This window comes from Halichoeres trimaculatus, unplaced genomic scaffold, assembly GCF_033239565.1.
Source record: "Halichoeres trimaculatus isolate MK-OKI-2021-1 unplaced genomic scaffold, fHalTri1.1 fHalTri1_scaffold_10, whole genome shotgun sequence".
Taxonomy (NCBI): domain Eukaryota; kingdom Metazoa; phylum Chordata; class Actinopteri; order Labriformes; family Labridae; genus Halichoeres; species Halichoeres trimaculatus.
In genome coordinates, this window is record NW_027437187.1 from 16388699 (window position 1) to 16410355 (window position 21657).

General features: G+C 39.8%; 1 protein-coding gene across 2 annotated transcripts in view; it reads right to left on the reverse strand.

Moving 5' to 3' along the window:
• ldlrad3 (low density lipoprotein receptor class A domain containing 3) overlaps nucleotides 1-21083 on the reverse strand; it is a 110111-nt gene extending 89028 nt beyond the window's left edge. The window contains exon 1 of one of the 2 annotated variants that reach the window (XM_074677688.1): nucleotides 20688-21083. In XM_074677688.1, the coding sequence (XP_074533789.1) occupies nucleotides 20688-20742 (55 nt within the window). In that variant the 5' untranslated portion in view covers nucleotides 20743-21083. The remainder of the gene's footprint in view (nucleotides 1-20687) is intronic. The other variant, XM_074677687.1, reaches the window with a different exon arrangement.
• Nucleotides 21084-21657: the final 574 nt, after the last annotated feature.

Sequence of the window (21657 nt, forward strand, 5' to 3'; positions counted from 1 at the left end):
ATGTTACACAATGTGGGAATACAATTTAGGGGTGCACCAATCACAATATTCTGGCCGATCACAGATCTTTAAAAAGCCTAACCTGCCGACACCGATTTAGGTCGATGCCGATTTTTATTTTTTATTTTTTAAAGCTGACAGCATTTACCTTCAATGGTCCAATCTTATTTTATTGAAAATCATTGGACAATACCTGTGAAACAATAAATAAAGATCCATTTCATATGTAAGGTTGGGCTGATTATCGATCCTCCAAATTAAGGAAATCAGCACTGATTGATTGGCCAACCGATCTATTGGTGCATGTCTGATACAATTGTTATCAATTTTTTTTATTGAATAGAACAAAAAGATTTGATTTAGGAGACTTACCATGTATATTAACCTACAGTGGCTTAGTATAAAAGCCACTGTGGATACTTGTATTTAAAGGCTTCAAAGCACCAAAAATGGCCCTCTGTCCCGGTATGAGTCACTTTCAGGGAAAGTTGTTTTGTAGCAGTTTTCTTTAACCACTTGGCTTGGGTTTCAGAGAAGCAATTGTCCATCTAATCCTTTAAGAGATGACAGTGGCATTTTCAACAGCATCCCAGCCTATTAACATCACCTTGGGATTACCTTCAGCGAAAGGACGAGCCGATCGAGATAGGAGGGGAGGAAGGATGAGGAGGAGAAGGATGACTCAAATGAGATTTGGACGATGGCACTGTGGGCAAACAGCTCAGCTCTGAAACATGGACTTAAAAAAAGCATTTTTGTTTGACACAGAGCTGTACAAAAATAAACATCAAGATACATACAAAGCTCGCTGGACAAATATGTATCCTCTCATGGACTGAATTCCTTATCAGTCCAAAAGAGGAGACTTCTCCTGTCAGGCAAACACATTTATCAGATTAATTCAGATTCCCCACATTGGCTCGAATATAAATGTCAACGGTGCCCCTGCGTCTCTTTCATCACGCCGTCGTCTGTCGCAGAACACAACGGTAAACAGCACACAGCCGTCATCCACCACTACGCCGCCAGAGACCCCATGCCAAGCAAATTGGCATTTCCACAGCGCCAGCCAGATAGCGAGAAATGATGCAGACAGTGGCACAGGAGGAGGCTGCCAGAACTGACCTTATGTCACACCTGTGAGCTTTTTCAGCTTATTTCCACCACACACTGAGCCTCGGAAATGACTTTTATGTGCAAATTTCAAAAGCAGATGCCTTGAAAGAAGATGTCCCTAGCATATGAAACATAATTATAGCTTTCAAGATTCTAAACAAGCCAGAAAATATCACACAAAGCCCCAAATGTCATAGGTGTATGTGTCAGAGTACATTTACGTTCATAAAAACAATACTTAGGAGATGGAAAATGAACCATTAATTCTTTTTAGTACACACAGGCTCATTATGCACTGTGTTAAAGACGTGGAGTAGCAAAGGGGTGAGAGACAGAGAGGGGGAGAGGAGGAAGATGAAGAAGGAGAAGGAACCTTTTACTCAAAATGTGCCTGGGGAGGGAGAGAGATAAAAATGATGGAAGCAGGGAAGTGCTCGACAAAAAAAAAAAAAAAGAAGAAGCAGCAAGGACCGCCTTTTGTCTGTCTTCCAGTCGGTGTATTAGCGAGTAATGAGCTCCTAATTGTGTAGCCAGGCCATGAAGTCACTGCAGGGGTTGAGAAGTAGCAGAAGTGAGCTATATCTGCCAAAAACACTGGGGCAAAAAGAGCGATGGAGGAACTAACAGAGAGAGCACAAGGTGAGTACGGGGAGACGTAAAATAATGTGAAACGGAGACACTATATTAAGAGTTGGGGTAAATGGAAAGGGGTGTGTGACTGAGACATTACAATAGAAATGTTTCTTTCAACAGAATGTAGATGAGGAAAGAGACAGAGTGAGTGCCAGTGGCCCTTGTCTGTGCTCCCTGTCTCTTTCTCAACGTCTGTCTCATCTCTCTTTTCTCTGTATAATATAATATCTACTCAACCGAATGGTAATGAGTCAAAAACGCTACTGAGTCAAATGCAAGGGCTTTAGTATAAAAAGGTGGAGCGTGCGTGAATGGTTCTCACTGTGGAGGTGGATGTTGTAACTAAAGGTCAGTCCAATAAGATTTTAGTCCATGTGCAATCTGTAAAAGGCCAACTTAGACATGGAGGGGACGTGACAGGTGAGGACATGAATGGTGATGAGGAAGGTCATGAGTAATAGAAACTAGTTAACTGTGCCCATGGTAATGAGCCCTAAACAAGGATGTGACTCATTTTTTATTCTTTTGTGTGTGTGCTGTAGAAATAGAATAATGTAAAATTTCCTTTTTTTTCTTCCAAAAATTCATGTAAGAGACAGCCAGTTCATCCTGCCTGGTATCAATTTAATATCTGATTTATCAAATCAGCTAATACCAAGAAGTGATCTGGATTCAAATGGCAGTGTGATAATAATCCTCAGGATGTTTGTATGACTGCTTTCAGAGTTGTCCAGCCTGGCTCAGAGGATGTAAGACTTAATTCATGGGTTTGACAGTTAGTCACAGCTGATTAAAGAACATGATTAAATAAATCTAGGACAACAGCATTTAATGACTTCAAGGACACATTCATTTGTTTGGCACATCTCTAAAGATCTAACTGTTGGAAGAACAACGTTTTGAAGAGTGTAGCTCCCTGATACATTTTGTACTGGCTTTAAAATATCAGGCCAGTTTTTTTGAGAGAGGAAGAGGTTTACTAAACTTGTGGTACTGCTAATTATTTTTGAGAACAAGCCATGATGGATAGGGTGTACCTAGAGCTAAAACAGGCCAATTTAGCCCTGGGATTGTGTTACAGTCAACGAGTATACGACTTATAGTTTTTTCCAAGCATCAGGCCTGACATCCCATTCTTTATGTAATCAATTCATTCAGAACTGCACCCATTGAAAGTCAGAATGAGCTCTGAGAGCAAAACACTGCATCCTCTGTCGCTTGTTTGTTTCAAAGCAGAAGGCTTTGAGGGCTTCGTGTTCTGGGTTCAGGAGATAAGATCCGTGTAAAGAGCTGTGTACACCCTGCTAAGAGATGTCTCATGTTTGGTGGTTTGCAGGCACTGGTGGTATCACTGTCGGAGCCACTCTAGGTGACAGGGCAGGCAAAGCTTCTTTCTTCTACCCTGCACAGTATTTATTTTCTCACTGTGCGACAGAGAGTGGGAGGTGATCATTTCTATGTTTTTCTGTGCTTTTGTGAGTTGTGCACTCAGTACTTTGTCATCTAAATATACCTCGACCTGATCAGAGTGTGGCTTGCCCCCGTTGTGACTCCTGGATGCCACTTCATTCAGCTTTGCTGTAGAGTCTGTTTCATGCGACATCACCTCTCCTTTGAGAGATCTGCTGCATTACTCAGACCTGTAATTCTGTTATTCTCCCTCACACACAGCTGCAGACCTGTATGTTGCCATGGAAATAGTAAAAAGTAGCCTCACATTGCGTCCAGAAAAAGCTTCGTATATGCGCTCAAAGGGTTCTCAGGATGAAGGCCTGCCATTTCCTCCTAACTGCATAACGTGTCAGTGTTCCTGCTGCTCCTGATCACATGCAGACTCACGCTCAGAGCTGCAGTGCTGACATCTTTATGGATCCCTCAGGTCAGCTTCACCATCAAGTGAGACATTCCTCCTCTAAACTGCTGCTCCTGATAGCCTTTGCTATGTTTGGAAGCGGGCGCAAAATGCAAAGAGAAACACTTTGGCAGCGCAGTGACCAGGTGACTGTGAACATGCATCAGTCTGCACCAGCGAATAGCAACGTCCACCTCATTCCTCTTCACTGCTGCTACAGCAGCACCATCTGTGATAATGGAAAGGGGGGACGGTGGTGATGGTGGATGTGGGTGGAAGCAGTGGCGGCTGTCTGACAGAGACACACTGCTTGCAGTGCTCTGCATGCCACCATTAAAGACACCAAACCAAATGAAAACAAATGGCCTCCTCTAAAAGCAGCTCCCACACTTTGGGCTTGGCTTTGGAAGTTTTTTTTTCCCCCTCTGGGTTTATTTGCTTTCATGTGAGTTTGGGTTGAGCTAATTGGGTTTGGTATAAGAGTCCCATTGGTACTGATCTATGCAAACCTGTAAAGGGTTACCTCGAAGCAACACTGCATGTTTTTTTCCCACAAAATTCAGAGAGTGGATTCTTGTGTGTGTGTGTCCATGTGTGACAGTGTGTTTGTCCTTGGGTGAATTTGTACTTTCCCAATGCAACATGAACCTACAAGTGTCTGCAGTTTTTGTGTATCCACATTTATGTGTTTATACATGACTGTCCATAAATCTCTGGAGTGTCTGCTTTGTGTGGGTGTGTGCCAGTGCAGTGAAGAATGTGCGACTGGCTGCAGAGGTCAGTGAAGGAGGAATCTATCATAATCCATCATAATCAGCAGCTGTGCTGTTCCTTGAGGACAGATGAGCCCCTGACCCGTAGCGGACACGGTGGAGATGAGAATCACATGAGGGTGAAATGTGATGTTTACCAGCTCCACTGGTTACTCTGGAAGACTTTTTACTGGGCAGTGTGTGGACAACACAAGCAGGTCAAGACTTCTACACATTTGGTCCTTTATGTGGTCATGGCTTATATAATTGTCCTTTTGCACTTTAAACTGCATCAGAAACATGAGATCACCTCTCTGATATGAGAATAATGGCGGAATTAATGCCGCTGTCTTTACAGCTAATGTATTTGTGAAACCTGTTCTCACAATAATTACCAGTGTGAAAGTAAATACGCTGTTTCTTCTGTGTTCTGTAAGCTATTTTTACCCCATCATTGAACAAAAGATTTATAGGAAGACAGTCTTCCACAGTCTTGCCACAAATAGATTTCTCACCAGTGAGCTCAATTTATTAGTCCATTACACAAATTGTAAGATAAGTGTGTTAGAGAATTTAGATATGTTAAACTGACTAGACCTTTGTATAGATAATTAAATAAGTACTTTATTAATCCCAGAAGGGCAATTAGAATTTTCTTTAATAAGCTAAGATTAGCTTGTGTCATTAGCAACATGAGGTGCCATAGAGAGCTATTATTTTACTTTCTGATACGCAAAACTAATTTCCACTTCATGCTGCGACAGTGTTTGAAGCTTTAGTGGAACCTGTTTCTGTACTAATAAACTGACACATTCCCAAATACTTTTCTTTCCTGTATTTGGTTTGTTTCTATAATTTTTAGAATTGGACACCTGTCCACACCATAATATTTTTTTTCTATAATCAAGAGTTTTGACCAGTCAGAGCTAGGGATGGGTACCTTTCACATTTGAAATGATACAGTACCAATGCCTGGTACCTGGCAATCGGTATTGGTACTCAACGGTACCAGTTTTCAGTACCTGTGTTTGTGTGTGAGTTTCTGTGGTAATAGACATTAACTTGTTTTATAATAAAATCTCAAAGTTTTCCAGTTAAAATATTTATTCTTCAGTATAGAAACTTGTAATGTCGTGTTCATGTCCCGCATGGAAAATCACCTACTCTTCCACTCCCACACAGTCACATGGATGCGTTTAGGTACTGAGACATGATATGTTTGAGTTTATGTGAATAGGTTTTTGGTACTACAGACAGAAAATCCATAAAATTATTTAATTCAGTACCTATCCCTAGTCAGACCTGGCAACTGGTGACTGAAGAAAGTTGGGTAATACCGTATGTTCTGAATAAGAGACAGTGTTTTTTCCTGGGAAATCTCCTTTGGGGTCATTTTATTTACGAGGACTAGGCATTGAACAGCTGCACCTCCTTCTCTGTCCACTCTCTGTCTCCATAACCTCCCTACAGCAGCAGGTAACGTGCAAAATGGCAGCACACTTTAAAAAGTGTTTTCCCCATGATTCTTGAGGTGGTAGCAACATTTTTTCCCTGACTCTGTCCGCTGAAAAGACTGTGCTTGTCTCTGTGTGCGCACTCATGTTTGAGTGTCTGAAAGCATCAGGGCTGAACTCCTTGCTTTGGAAAAAGGGGTCAACTTATATTCGGATCAATACAATGATATTTTATTACTGTATAACTGAAATGGTTGTCATATGTTAAGTCAAGGTTGTAGTGTAGCTTTCTGCCTCTAGCTAAAGCTGTACCTTGAGTTAATGGCCTCTGTCATACTGCTATACTGCTTTACTACACGGATATCAACAGGCACAGGCAATTGCCATAAACAGTGTTGTTTATAGGCTTGATCAGGTCAAACTGTTAAACCAGAACAAGCATGTGGACATTAGCTTAAAAAGATGATAGTGCTAGCACAACCAATGTTGGGACACCCACCAAGCAAATTCATCATTCTTTACTCTAACTCTGTTGTCCAGTGCTGAACAAAGACAACAAATGAGCTTGATTTTGACTGTTAACTGGGTTGTTTGTTATCTTCAGATGAGTAAGTTTGCCAAAAATGTGCATTTAAATGACAGTTAAAATGAAAAAGTATCAAAAGTAAGAAGCACATTTTGTTCTGTGTCCTTTGACCAACAAAGGCTCACATCTTTACAAAGCGGGGGACTAGTTTTCTCAGAAGACTCAAAAACAACATGGTAAATCACATTATCAAAGGAAAACTGTGCCTGGGAAAAAATGGGGAAACAAAATCATGTCCATCAAGATGTGAGAGTGAACAGAAAAATATACAGCATGGGACAACTAATCAGTAGCACAGTGCACTGTCAGGACATCAAAAACAATGGAATATCATTACACAAGCCTCCAGGGCACACTGATATAAAGACCCATCCGAGTCTTTGGAAATCCCACCAATCTGTCATTAAGTATCTGGAGTCATTAGGCACAGGATGGCCAGGCTGACATATAGTGCTGGGCAAAGAAGAAATTAGTCAAATCTTGGGCCTGCAGCGTCTCATTAGAGCAGGCTGCACAGCGACGGACTCAATTACCGTCTCTGACACACTGGACCCTGGTAAGACTAATGGTTCTGGCCCTTTAATGACCAAAGACAGGCCTGAACTTTCTGCCCTCTTCACCACTCTTCAGCTTACCTACCTCAACTTGCATTTGCCCTTACATGCCTGTCTCCTACCACCCTTAATCTCAGAATACCAGAAGCTAAGGATAGGTTCATGCTTTTCAGGAACCCCCTTTGGTCTTTGGTATTCATTGAATGAGAGAAAAGAATTAATTCTGCATCTAGCGCTGGCGGCTTCTGCGGAGCCATGGCTGACGGTAAGACAGCATTAAGGTAATTAACATGAGCTTTGCATTTGATTGTGACTGGCGGGACCGCCTCTGTCAACAGCAGGAGGGATCAGGTGATTAGTTCCTGTGAGGATGAACGCTTCGCCACTCCTGGTCCCCGTCCAAGAAAGGATTACCCTTTTTAACATATCGCACATTCACACTGCACCTTAGCAGCACACAAACACACATTTACGCAGCTTGAAATGCAAAATGTCTTCTGGAGAAGGAGAACCCTCATGAAGGAATCAAAGAATGTGCACCTTTGAAGCCAGGTGCTGACAGCAGAGAAGTTAAGCCATGTTTGTGACAAGACAGAGGTGAAGCTCCAGCTCTCCTCCACACATTAACGTTCTGCTTCTGCATCACTTCACCTTTCCCCTCTCAAACAGGCAGGGAAATTATCCCTGCTGCCTACCTTCACCCTTTTATCATCCATTTACCAAACAGAGTTATTCTTGGCATACAGCTCCATTAAATGAGTGGGTTTTAAGGAGTGTTATAATGAGAAATTCAATATCAATATCAAGAGGTCTTGAGCCGGAGCTTTGAAATTAATTGTGACAAATGAGCAATTATTTCAAGTCAGCCTGATTGAGATGGATAGTTTTTATTTATGCACTGACATGGAGAAGGAATTGCCTCAAGTGCTTAATAGCTTTTACATCCCATGATTGGAACTTCACCTGAGAGGTTAACAGAATACAATGTGTGTCTCTATGAGTGAGCACACAATTATTGGTGACTAGAACTCCAATGGTACTCTAAACCTAAACATCCATCTGTAGCAGAGTCATTGTGTTTGAAAATTATTTTCTCTGAGTGGAGGGTGGTTTATCAGAGTAAGGGAGGTTTCATCTGGCTTCTACTCTCCTGAGCATATATTTGGACTCTCAGAGTAGGCTTACTTAAATCCACTCTAAGGACTAAATCTACCTGGTTGAAATAAAGACTGAAAATATTACAGATGCTTTTATTTGACCTACAAATGTATGCTTTTTCATACATTGCTTTTGAAACACTGGCCGTAACTTTTCCTCCAAAATATGTTAGGCAATCACGATTTCTACATTTTTTTTCTTCTGTTATGATTGCCAGTTGCCATCGATGAACAAGACAGTCTCAGGTCAATCTCTACCTCTTATGTCTGATAGCCTGCAGTGCCTGAGACATGCTCTGCTGCAGTCAATCAAAGAGTGAAAGAGGTCCTTCAGTGTGTCTCTCATTCTAATGTCCTGGTTAAGGTGCAGCGTCACGTTCAATATGACGCTCCACATTCCACTGCTAGTGCAGCTAGTTTCCAAATATGTCTTTTGGATTGTTGCAAAAAATAAAACATTGAGTTTAAGATTAAAAAATGCTAGTTATGGTATTTGGATGTTCTTTTTGCTGATAAATACGGATGAAAAGTCAGAGGATCAGCAAAGAGAAACTGTAGGGGCAGGGTAGGACAAGCCACTGAACGTATGAAGAGAGGAAAGCTTTTAAATAGCCATCAACAGTGTGCAGACTGACAAAAATGATTCACCATGAGTAGGGATAGGTAACGAAAACCAGTTCCTGTTAAGAATCAACAAAAAATGCTTTGATCCATCAACATTATTAGCCTTGAAGCTTAAACATTCCCTTATCAATTCTTTATAGTATGCCAGAGCTGCCAGATTTTACATCAACTAGTCTGCTGCAGCTGTCTTAGCTTAGCAGGTAGATAACCCAAGAACTGAAAACACAAAGACACTTACGTTACTCTCTCAAACCAGATTTCTATTCAATAAATTCTACATCTTAAAAATCTCCTTATTTACCAAAAACGATACAAACAAAATAGCACTAGCTTGATGCTAACGTGTAAAGGAAATTGTATGCCAGCAGTTAGCATACATCAGTATAACTTCATTTCTAAAATAGAATTTCAACTTTCAACACAGAAACATATCACAGTTAGTCCTTGTTAACAAGATGGAAACTCCACATGTCAAAATACTAACAGGCAAATGAAAGAAAAGTTATGTGCAGGCTCATGACTGGCTTCATAATTATGGCAAGGTTCCATACGAATCTTAGCTTTGCTATAACCGCGAGAGGCACGAGATGGCCTTCTAACATTTAATAAAACAGTACATCAGCATCACTTTACATGCGATTTTTAGTAGGGATGCACGATATTATCGGCACAATATCTGTATCGGCAGATATGAAAATTTCTGCCGATATGCACAGCCGATAAGGTGCTATTCAGTTAGGATTATTATTATTTTCCATCTGAAAAATAAGCTCCTTAAATAAAATGTATCACTTCATTTATTTGCACTGCAGAGCTCTGTGTCTGTCACCAGGTTGTTACAGTAGCTCTAAAATAATCAAATGCAACTTGGTTATGTTTAAAAATGCATTGTATATTTGAAGTTCATGTGATCTAAAGAAATTATTTTTCTGTATTTCAATACTGAATGTCTTGAGTTTGAAAAAATAATACATTTCTTATTTATGGTAAAATCAAATGTTTTTTGTCTTGTTTTATGTGTGTTTCTTAAACAAATAAGACTGTCACAATAAGAGTAACATATAAATTCCAGTACAGGATAGACTTAGCTTTCTTAACAGTGAAAAAAAAACACACAAACTTGTGATATCGGTATCGGTATCGATTGGGGTTCCGATATATCGGCATATCAGATATCGGCAAAAATTCAATATCGTGCATCCCTAATTTTTAGATATTTTTGTTTATGTATGTCCAGAGATATCTAGATTCAGTGACCAATTTCAAATATTAAGTTGATAAAATGCTGACACAGAAAACTTCTAAAGCCTCCTTTTTGTACAGAGAAAATTCACGGGAGGAATCGGTAAGGGAATCAATAAAGAATCAATCAGCAGAATGGATAAGGGCATTGGTATAAATAAAATCTAATCAATATCCATCTCGAACCATTAGTGTTCACATGTTTGATAAACTGTCTTTTCGGCGAGGATTGCCCAAATCAGCGCACTCTAGAAGTTCTCTGCAGTAACTTTGAATCAAACGCAAAAAAACTTCTCTAGCACCGTCATAGCACTTGATCCTCAAACTTAAAACCCTGTAAAACTCTGTCATATTATTGTCAAGAAGACAAACAGCAACATTATTTGGAGAGTGTGGAAAATAATTCAGTGCAGTTCTCAAATCATTGAAGTTTCACACTCTACAGCACCTCAATTATAAATGTCAGTTCTGTTCAGCAAATAGCTTTTTGTTCAGCAAATAGCTTGTTCCATGAGCCAGCATTCCTTTCCAGAGGGTTTAGAACAGAGGCTACCCCTGACCTATTAGGTAACCCTAAATCACAGTGTTGTGTAATGAAAGGAGGAAAGAGTGTTGCTAAAGGTCCCTGTGATCCTGAAGATTAATCTAATCCCACAGATAATAAATAAGCAATAACACTGTGCTTCTAAAACAGGTTAAACCTAAAATGCTCGGGGAGAATTTGCATAATTTAAACACAGGACACTGAATGCTACGTAATCACACTTGGCATGCAAAAGAGATGAACAAGGGAAACAAATGGGAGCGTGATTGCAATCAAAAAACAGCTCCGAGTCAAAATAACCCTTTTACCTCTGATTAGATGTTTGGAAAATTGCATCTAATTACAGCATCCAGAGCGGGTGGATAGAGCCTGGCCACTCACTGGAATGATGAAACCAACAGAGCTGTATCTCGACTACAAAGCAATTATGAACAAGGCTAAAGGTTATGTCCACACTAAATCAGCGCAGCATAATCATCATCACAAGTTTCTGACAGCTGATATGTACACTATGCAAATGGGGATGACGAGGCATGAATGGGCAGACATGAAAATGAACTTAAGAGAGTGCATTTGTGCTTTAAGAACAAAATGTTAGGGTTCTGTTTAAGCAGAATTATCTCTTTTACAGCCACTGAAGATTACAAATCACACCATTACTTTATGTTTTTCTGATTTTTTATCTCCTGTGGCTTTTACTGACTAGAGACAGTCAGATGGAGATTATTTATTTAGTTTGCTTGAATCTTTAACCTGAGGAGAAGTGGTTATCTTCTGTGTTTTTCAGTGATTCCTTCAGACTGATTAGGAAACTCTGAGCTTGGTTTCAAGGCCAAAGTTCTTCAGCCTCTCAAGGGACAGATAGAAGTTGTGAAGATCCAAATTTATAAAAACCGTAGACATAACACGCTTACTTTCACCCAGGTCAGCCAGCAAACAAGAAATCAGCTGCCCTGATGTTATCTGTGCCTCTCTCTGGGTTTTTGTTGACCTTTAAGGTAGTGTTTGTTTGGTTTGACAGAGGGAAGCAGGAATTTCAGTCCAAAATAGCCTGTCAGTGTCTACATTGACTGCCACGGCGGCTGTGAGACACAGGACAGCAAATGACTGCTGATCACAGAAGGACAGCAGGGGAGCCAGCTGTCAGCCTGCCAGGGTCCACTCCCTGTCTGACAGGGGACACATACAGCAGGGTCAGGCTCCTCTCAGAGGAGGCGCCATGGATGAGGATAAAAGTGGGGGGAGCAAGGTGACTGGTCAGAGGAGAATGGAGCGACTGTGCTGCTGTGTAAGCTCAACACAAAATAAACCCAGAGGTGTCTCAGCAAAGTTCACATCCACCAAATGGTGCATTTCTGGTCTGGATCAGTCACAGGGCATCAAAAACCTCAAGGTCAAACATTTACATGAGGGATCCTTACTTTGGTGAAGACTCAGCAATGACTGACAACGTTATTTGAATAAAGTAGACACCTTTACAGTGACATGTATTCAGTCTAAGAATGCACGTTTCTACACTCCACTCTCTCCAGTCTGTTTTTTTTTTTGTTTGTGTGTGGAAGGGTGATATTTAACCCTTTAAACCCTCAGGTCTCTCAATTGGGGATCTTTGGTGTTGCTCCACAAAGAGGATAGGGCTTTAAGGGTTAAATGAAGGAAATTTTTCACATTTATCTGAAAGGATAACCCTTAAATTATTTTTCTTTACCTGTTTTAAATGCATAGAGGAGTTGGTTTACTGTGTTACTTAAAGGGACTGTGAGGACTTTTTCAGTGATCTTGAAAAAGTCTAATCCCTTGATTACGCCTGATTGTAAACCACAGTTTAAAATAAGATTATCTGCGCCATAGTAGGTTGTTTCTAAATGCTATTGCTTAGTAGGGGTGTAAATCACCAGTTTCATGACGATACGATACGATATCGATTCTTTGGACAACGATATGATATTTGCCGATATCACAAAGTCTGTCACGATACAATACAATACAATACGATTCAGGAGCCTTCGATCGATTTAAGACGATATTACGTCCTCACTGAACACAATCAGCAACATTTCACCTGAGGCAAGAAAGAAATACAAAACAATTTTGATAGTTTTGTTACTGAAATGTGGAACGATGTGCTGACCTTTGGGTATGACAGTTTGTAGAGGATCATAGCCATCTGTATGATCTAATTATGTTTTAAAATTAAAACTGGTTAAATTCAGGTAAGGTACTTTTTTGCCCCCACAATTTATTTATGGGTCTTACTGTTATACTGTAATGTTTGTTTATTATATCAAGTAATGATGCAACACTATAATCAAAAATGACTGATTACATAAACTTTATTTTTGACCTCCAACATTTGACCATTTTCTATCAAACCAAAAATTTGAAGCTTTGATTTTAATTAAACCCAAACATTTCTATTGTTCAAAATTAGAACTATCAACTCAACTAACTTCAAATTGGTAGTTTTTTTTTATTGTGATGCCTGATAACCACTGTTTGTATGTCAGTGTGATCAGACTATGTTTCACTGTGTAATAGTCGATGTGGAGGAGGAATGACACTAAGCTCTCGCCTTTTTACTTTTTAACTTTATGAAATTTCATGAATCAGTGGCCAAAAAATTAAATTATGAGATAACTCACTGCAGTTGTGTGATGATGCCCTCCTGTCGTCTGTGCAGCCTGCATCTTACCTGGATACACAAGAGCTATTTTACAATTGGCCGATATGTCTGGCTCCCTTTTAGCTCTGTGATGCTAACAGCATCTTGCTACACGTTCGTCTACAGCGCTGTGACTCGGTGGGCACTAAACAGTACATTTTACAGCAGTAGAAATATCAGGTGTGGCGTGTCAGAGAGTGAAAAGGTTCAAATGTGTGTCTCATACGCTGAGTGTGTGAGGCTTGAGAGGAAACTTCAGAACGACTTAGGGTTGGCCGGAAACGGACATGCGTGTCTGGTCGGGATTTCAAAATAAAGGCGTACATTAAAGATCACGATCTTGATCGATGTTTCGACTTTCCATCGATGTGATTGGATCATTGCTTAACCAATCGATGTATTGATCTATATCGATGGATCATTACAGCCCTATTGCTTAGCTTCTCTGTCAGGTCAGGCAGAATTGATTTACGGCATGTAGTTCCTATGACAACACCACATCAGCCAACAAAGTTAAGCAGTAAGAAGAGAGATCTGTGTTTTTCTCTACAAAAACATTTTTTCTAAATCAATTTTATGGTAATGGTGAACATAGGAGCTAAACTATCTTAAGGAAAAGGGATGTCAGAGCATAAAAAAGCTAAACAGGAGAGTGATAAGGCAAGGCTAAAGGCTTCAACACAGGCTAAAGGCTTCAACACAGGCTAAAGGCTAAAACACAGGCTAAAGGCTTCAACACAAGCTAAAGGCTAAAACATGGGCTAAAGGGTAAGCGATGGGTTAAACTGTTTGTGATAACGTCCATTCCAACCCACATGCAGCAGTTATACTGCAGTGGTCTGTACAAACATGAGAGTCTATAATCAATAAAATAAAGAGTGATGTTACATTAGCTCTGCTTGATCAAGCTGTAGTTGGTAGATCAGAGCCCTGGGCAAAGCAGTTGATCAATTCCCAGTATCAGTTTTCTTCAGTTATAGGTGGATTCAGCAGTTCTCTTACTGTCTCCATGTTTGCTGCACTTTCTCTTTGCTTGGGATGAGATGCCAATAAAAGCTTACATTTCAAATTGCATGCTCTATCAGAGGTAAAATTACACAAACATGATGGTTTGCATTAAACACACGCTTATTGTCATATTTGATTGATTACTGAATGAAATTCCTCCTCTCTTTCTGTTGCAGTTAATTTAACTGAAGTCCTTTCTCTGCACATGATCATTACTTGCTGTGAGTGTTTTGCTGCCTCACAAAGACAATGAATGGAATTCTGCTGCTCTTCTATCTCTTCGTCCACAGGGTGTCTTTACACTGTGGGAGGTACAGTGGAAGTGGAGAGTTCACCATTTTCCCATTTCAGAAACAGTTGACAGCAAAACTTATTGTGTCTTTGCCCTGTGGTGTGTGTGACAAATGTTTATGTGTGCATTTGAATCTCTTTCAAAACACACTGAAAGTCCAGAGTGTCCAAGAGCTTCTATATATATATATATATATATATATATATATATATATATATATATATATATATATATATATATATATATATATATATATATATATAATAAATACAGCTCTTGCCAGTGAATGAGCAGAATCCGTCAAGGTTTTAGTTTGGTCTTAGAATCCAAGGACGTGACGGATCAATATAATGCAACCATCAAGACTGAGCACAGCTCCAGCATCGCTGCATGGTAAATTAGTTCCAATCAATTCAAAATCAATATGTGATGAGCTGTCTTGGTATTTTTTCCAGTACATTTTACTTCTGTTTCTCTCTCTCTCCTTTGATGCACACATCTCAGGGTTCATGAAACTTTCAGCATCATGACTTATGGATCAGGAATGCTCAAAGAGAATCAATGGTGATCCTATCCCATTCAGAGAAAAATACTTTGAGTTACACCTTCTGGTCAAAAACCTAAGTAAGGACCATGCCTCATATCAAATAATATTAGATTGATTTAAAAAAGATCATCACAATATTGGTTTGAATAGTAAAAGTTGCACTGAACTATGGCAGTGCACTTGAAGCTTTGTTCAACAACTCCAAAGAACTGAAGCTACAATGGCCCTCCTTGGCCTGGTGCAACTATAGCTGGAAGCATATCAACCATGTCAGCCAAAAGAAAAAAACAGTATCTCTTTCTCTTTTCTGTTCCAAAGACACGCAAAGATAAGCACAGACACACAAAGCTATTTATTGGGCCAAGCAGCCTGTCTCTGAAAGCCATGGTGCAGAAATACAAAGCACAATAAGAAAGGGACAATGTGATTCTGTCTTCCCATGCAGGGAGAGGGGCTGACCCAAATAGTCAGGCTTTGGTTATGAATGAAAATATCAGAGCACCTGAGAGTGGGGCCCGGTAACACAAGAAAGGTAATGGAGCGCACATCATGTTGGATACCAAACTGAGCCCCTTCAGAGAGAGCGGAGTGTGCATATGATGGCGTTTTGTGCCATTTTCATAGCAGACCAATTTAAAAACTTTCAGTCACTTTCTCTTAAAACTGTGAGCCTGGTTCGCCTTCATTCATCACATCGCCATCATCGACTTGAGGGTTTCTTTTTTCACCCTGACACTCAGGGCCTGGAGAAGACATCCCTCGGCATTCTCTTCTTCTTCTCTCATAAGCTCTCCTTAGCTCTCTATCTCATGACATTGCAGCACAGTGAAGGGGAGTCACTGAAGGCTAGTATAAACCAATCTTAACTCAACATTGAGTGTTCAGTCTAGTCAAGCTAATATTTAATTATTTTTGTGAGCATTTGATTGAAAGGAATGGGGGTTGATTAGTAATGCCTGCTAAGAAGCTCTGGACTTATGTCAGGAGAAAAACCTTTTAGCCTCTTAGCAGGGTTTACATTTCTGGAATCTATGACCCCGTTAAAATAAAACAGAAAAAAAAAGTTGTGATACGATGTCAATTTCAAAAGCAACATTTTAACGTTGAGAGCATGAAATTTAAATGGCAACTTGCCATTCTGGAACATGAAGCTAATGTACAAAAGTACATAAATGCATTTCTATGAGGGGCAACATCAAACTGGCTCCTAAAAAAAAGTCAACACACATCAGCACCCACTGGAAAGGCCCTTTACAACACAGTAAAAATATGGTTTGTAACATTTATGCATGTGAATCATATTAAGCCTTATAACTTTACCTCTCCCTACTGAGAAGTCTCAGGCCTTCCAAACAAATCCTTCTGGTTTTTAAATACAAACATGGCTTCAGCCGAGACCCCAAACGTGGGGCTTCAAAGTGGCAGCCAATGAAATCATTCCTTAACTTGGGGCTCAGTTTTATTGATGCAAACACAACAACAGGAAACCAACTCATTGTATATTTGTGCATATATAGAGGGTTTGTCTTCATGTTTCGGAATATTTGATATTATATATCATATACTGAGGGCTGGGTTAAAAGGTTTTAACCCTTTCCTAAACCTCTAAAATCATGTTCCAGTTTTGAGTTGTTCACCTCAGTTTAAACTGTTTACTCTCATATAACATGCAGTAAATTCTACATCCCCCAGATATTGAAAGTTCCCAGTATTCCAGAGAAATGGACCTAAGTACTTACTTACCTAACATTTTCTGGCCCCTTTATAACCAAAATAAGCAAAAAAGTAAAGGCAGACATTTTGCAGCTCAGGTGTTAAAGGGTTAAGGACAAGAGCTTCAAATATGTCCATGTAGAATATGATCATCTGGAGAAGAACATTAAGGGTTTTATGACTCTGGCAGACAGGCAGGACAATGTAATCCAACATTTATAAAGCTGGCATGTAAATTACAACGCTGATCCTTAATAAACAGTAATCATCTTAGAGTGTTGAGGGAAATAACTGATGTGAAACTCATTTGTCTCCCTGACATTGTTCTTCATTTTATTTATAGCAGCATCCCTTCAGGTGCATGGCCAGGCAGACCAGCTGAACAGCTTAAATATATTTTCAGGCTGCACAACATAGAAACATTAACTTGCGTTGTTGGTATTTTTGCAGGAACCAGGATTGTCTGGCTGAATCTCATATTACATAACAGCACTGATCTATCTCTTGTAGCTTTAAAGATGAGTACAAGACTGCAAGGCTCCTGTGGGAGTTCAGTCCAATGCAATGTACATTAGCAATGCCAAATAATCTGCAAAGTGTGTACGCATCCTCTGAAACCAAGTACAAGAAGTGCACTTTGCTAGATTTGTTTTCTAATTATTGCTGTAGAACAGATTCTGTACCTGCACCAGACACTGTTTTGAGCACTTTTCATTTGTTTTGAGCCAAATATGAGAAAAAAAAATCTAAAAAAAAAAAAGAAATAAAAAAAAAACAGGAACGATTGCTGAGATGAAAAATTGTTTTTTTCTGAGGCTTATCCAAATATTTGTGGCAGATTTCCAAAATTTAGTGGACTGAAAATGTTTGGTTGGTCTTGAAATTGATGAATTATTATGTGAACAGCTTGTCTGCACAGCACTACCGAACATCTACATCCTGTATTTCAGCCACAGGCTTTAAGACCTTTATTGGCTCACTTTATAATCTAATAAGCGATTTAATGATCTCAGTTACATAGTAAGATAATAATGATGGGCTTAACCAACAAAACTGCTGTTTGGTGCTTGTGTGATGTCTGTTGTCATGCAGAACAATAATTACTGTGTAGTGGATCATACATTTAACATAAGGCTATTCCAGCATTGTTGTTGACCATTCAGAATCATGCATGTTAATACATTTTGATGTGTGTAAAGGAAATTACTGTGCTCATATTCTTTGTGGAATACATTTTATGAAATATTCATCGCTACAATTATGTGTTTGCAAGATATTGTTTGTTTTTCCACTGGGTGAAGGGAAAAATCCTGAAGCTTGTGCACAAAAAGCTTACCTTCCATCAACATTCTCCATTCATGCATATTTTATCTGCATTTTGTTTTTGTAGCACAGACTGTGTGGGATGGGAGATTTTTACAGTCCAATTTACCATATTGAAATGTATTTAACTATCAATATAATGACCATTGTGATTATCATTTTAATAAGCACTGCACAGGCATGACCCACCTCTACTCTGAATTTGTTTTTGATTAAATTCAACACAATGTGACAGAACATCAGTTTAGACCTGATAATCCTGGCTAATTTGTCTCGTAGAATACCTACCAACAGCAATATCCTGTCAGAGAACTACAATGGTTGGGGATTTGTTATCCTCTATTGTTACTTATTTAATATGGGTTACAATGCTGCACACACACCAACACACACAGGGTCTGGCTGTCATTATTATCCTGGTCAGGCTGTGAGCTAATAAAAATCTGAAGTCCAATTTGTTTATTCAAAGCTGACAACACATGAGTAATACAGAAGAAAACAAACTGCAGTCATATTCTGAAAGAAACTATCTGACATCAATCACATCAATGTGCTCCTTTGCTTCAATAGAGCAACTTTAGGAGGAGTTTGGCAGCTCTCACTAAGTCCCAGCTCCAAGTCAAATATTATGACATTTATACTTCACTCTGTCATTGACAAAAAACTTATTTACATGCGCATGCTTGACCACAGCTTTGTTGGAACCAATACAAAAGGACTTAGTTTGTATTTTCTGTTCCTGACAAGTGCTGGATTTAAAAGTTGATACAGATATCAGAGGTCTTGTTTGTTTTCATGGTGTAAAATGCTGACTTTATAACAAAACTGTAACTGCAAGAGGCCCCTTTTCACAGCAGATATTTGTAGTCTCTTGACACAGCAGAAATAGCACAGGTGTTACTAATGGCTCTGTCTATTCAGGTGTTCCAGTGAGCTTTGAATGCGAGCTACAATGCACAATACCAGGAGCTGTGCCATCCTTAATTCTACTGTTTTCACCTGTGTTTTTGGCACAGAAACATGCACTAATGCCCAATGTAAACAAGACCTGCAGCATCAGGAACATCTTTTCAAGGCACCTGCATGAGCCAAGTATTTTAAAGAAGGATTCGGTAACGCTTCATTAGAAAATACAAAAAGAATGGAAGGATGTTGTATGATTAATTAGGGATGCACGATATTGGATTTTTGCCGATATCCGATATGCCGATATATCGAACCCCTTTCGGCCAATACCGATACCAATACCGATAATCACAAGTTTGTTTGTTTTTTTCACTGCACAGAAAGCTAAGTCTATCCTGTACTGGAATTTATATGTTACTCTTATTGTGACGGTCTCATTTGTTTAAGAAACACACAAAAAACAAGACAAAAAACATTTGATTTTACCATAAATAAGAAATGTATAATTTTTTCAAACTCAAGACATTCAGTATTGAAATACAGAAAAATAATTTCTTTAGATCACATGAACTTTAAATGTACAATGCATTTTTAAACATAACCAAGGTGCATTTGATTATTTTAGAGCTACTGTAACAACCTGGTGACAGACACAGAGCTCTGCAGTGCAAATAAATGAAGTGCTACATTTTATTTAAGGAGCTTATTTTTCAGATGGAAAATAATAATATTCCTAACTGAATAGCACCTTATCGGCTGTGCATATCTGCAGAAATTTTCATATCTGCCGATACCGATAAACGTGTTTTTAAGATTTTATCAGCCGATACCGATATTGTGCCGATAATATCATGCATCCCTATGATTAATAATATAACTTTTTACATTTTGATTGAGCTTTTATGTGTATTTGCAGCGAGGGAATGTATCAACATCAATGGGAGGACTTACTTTATAACTTACTAGTCCTTTTTTAACAATATGAATATAAACATGCATACCTTCCTGCACATATAACCATCTTAAAACCTCACATACTTAACCCAGTTTAGCCCTGAATCACAGGTGATCACGTGTGTTTACCGCCCATCACTGAAACAGCGTGTAGCAATAACCTGTGGGTGAGCTCCATTGATTGACACAGCAGCTCAAACCCACAGCTGCACGAGTAAAAAGAGTTAAACTGGCTGCTAAGTATACTCTTCAGCAGTGTCCTCCATTGGGCCCCAGCTGCCATGGCGCGGCAGGAGAACGGATTGACTTGTCAACACTGCCCTGTCAACAACCTCTCAGTCATATAGCGAACTTAACCTGGACGGGACCATAACCCCATCTCAGTTAAACACACACGGTAGATGGATATGTCATGGGGGTGTCTGTAGCAAAAATATTCTCACTCCTGAGTGAAGGGGACATGCACCCAGTGCTGATTCGTCATGCACGAAAAACTCTGAAACTGCTTCTCTGCTGCTGCAACTTCAGGATTAAAAACACAGTTCAGTGAAGAAAACCAGGGATGGCTTCTACTCGTGAAAGCTGCTGCAATATGTTTCAAGAGAAAGTCGTCGATGGAAAAAAAAAAAAAAGCACAGCAGTCCTTGAGTTTACTACTGAGCGAATACTTCAAAAGATTTTACTTCCCCCCTCCCTCTAACCCACCCGTAGACTGAAGCGTGTCGGCGCCGTGACAACATTAGTTTCCGTGTGCTTTTAAAAACTTACCAACAGTTCTTGAGCCTGACCCCGAACCAAGCAGAAGGTACCAGATCCACATCATACGGTCTCCTGTTAATCCCCCCGGCCTCCCCTCACTGTCCTGCCCCGCCGCGGGGCCAAGAAACTGGAGCGCAGAAGAAAAACTTCTCGATACAGCAACTCCCGTCTGTTGTACTTTTCAAGTTTCTTTTCCCTTCGGTGAAACTAGGAGGACATTTGGGGTGAAAGCGGTGTTTTCGCGTCGGTACAGGAGTACGGAGTCCGGTTTGGGAAGAGGGGAAGTGTACAGGCTGTAGCTGGAGGGGCTTCGGGGTGGCGGCAGACAGGCTGGAGAGTTGGTCGCTCGTGTATTGGTTCTGAGAGAGGCGGAGTCGGAGGAAGAGAGCCGGAGAGCAGAGGTCGGCCAGTCCGGGATAGCGGTTCCCAAACTGCGGCTGGGGACCACTAACGGTCTCATATCGCTAAAACAAGGAGCAGAGAGCACCGTTACCCCTGATAAAGTAACCTGCACAGTGACTGTTGTCTCTACAGAGCAAAGCCCACATTACACAAAAATAAGGGAACAATTAACCCCCACCTCTAAAACGAGAGCCACAGCTTACTGCTTTTTTTCTTATGAGAAAGATGAAGACTTCCATTAAATCTTTGTCACATCTGGATAATCTCAGAACTGCAGGAAAATTTTGCATGCGAGGCTACCTGATTCAAAATCTATAATCAACAAGAAAAGTAGATGATAAACATAAAAAAACAAAAGTTACCAGCATGCTAACTTTGATTTTAACAGTTTAAATGTTAAAAAATATTGTTTCTAAGAGTTCTTTGGCATTTAACACAAGCCTGTGACACAACTGCAAATGTCGCTTTAAAATCTGTTCTTACCTGTAGGACAAATACATTCTTCAAAAAAAAATTATGTAAACATGGCGTAGCCTACATGTGATCATGAGAGGTTTATGCATAATCTTGTTTTACA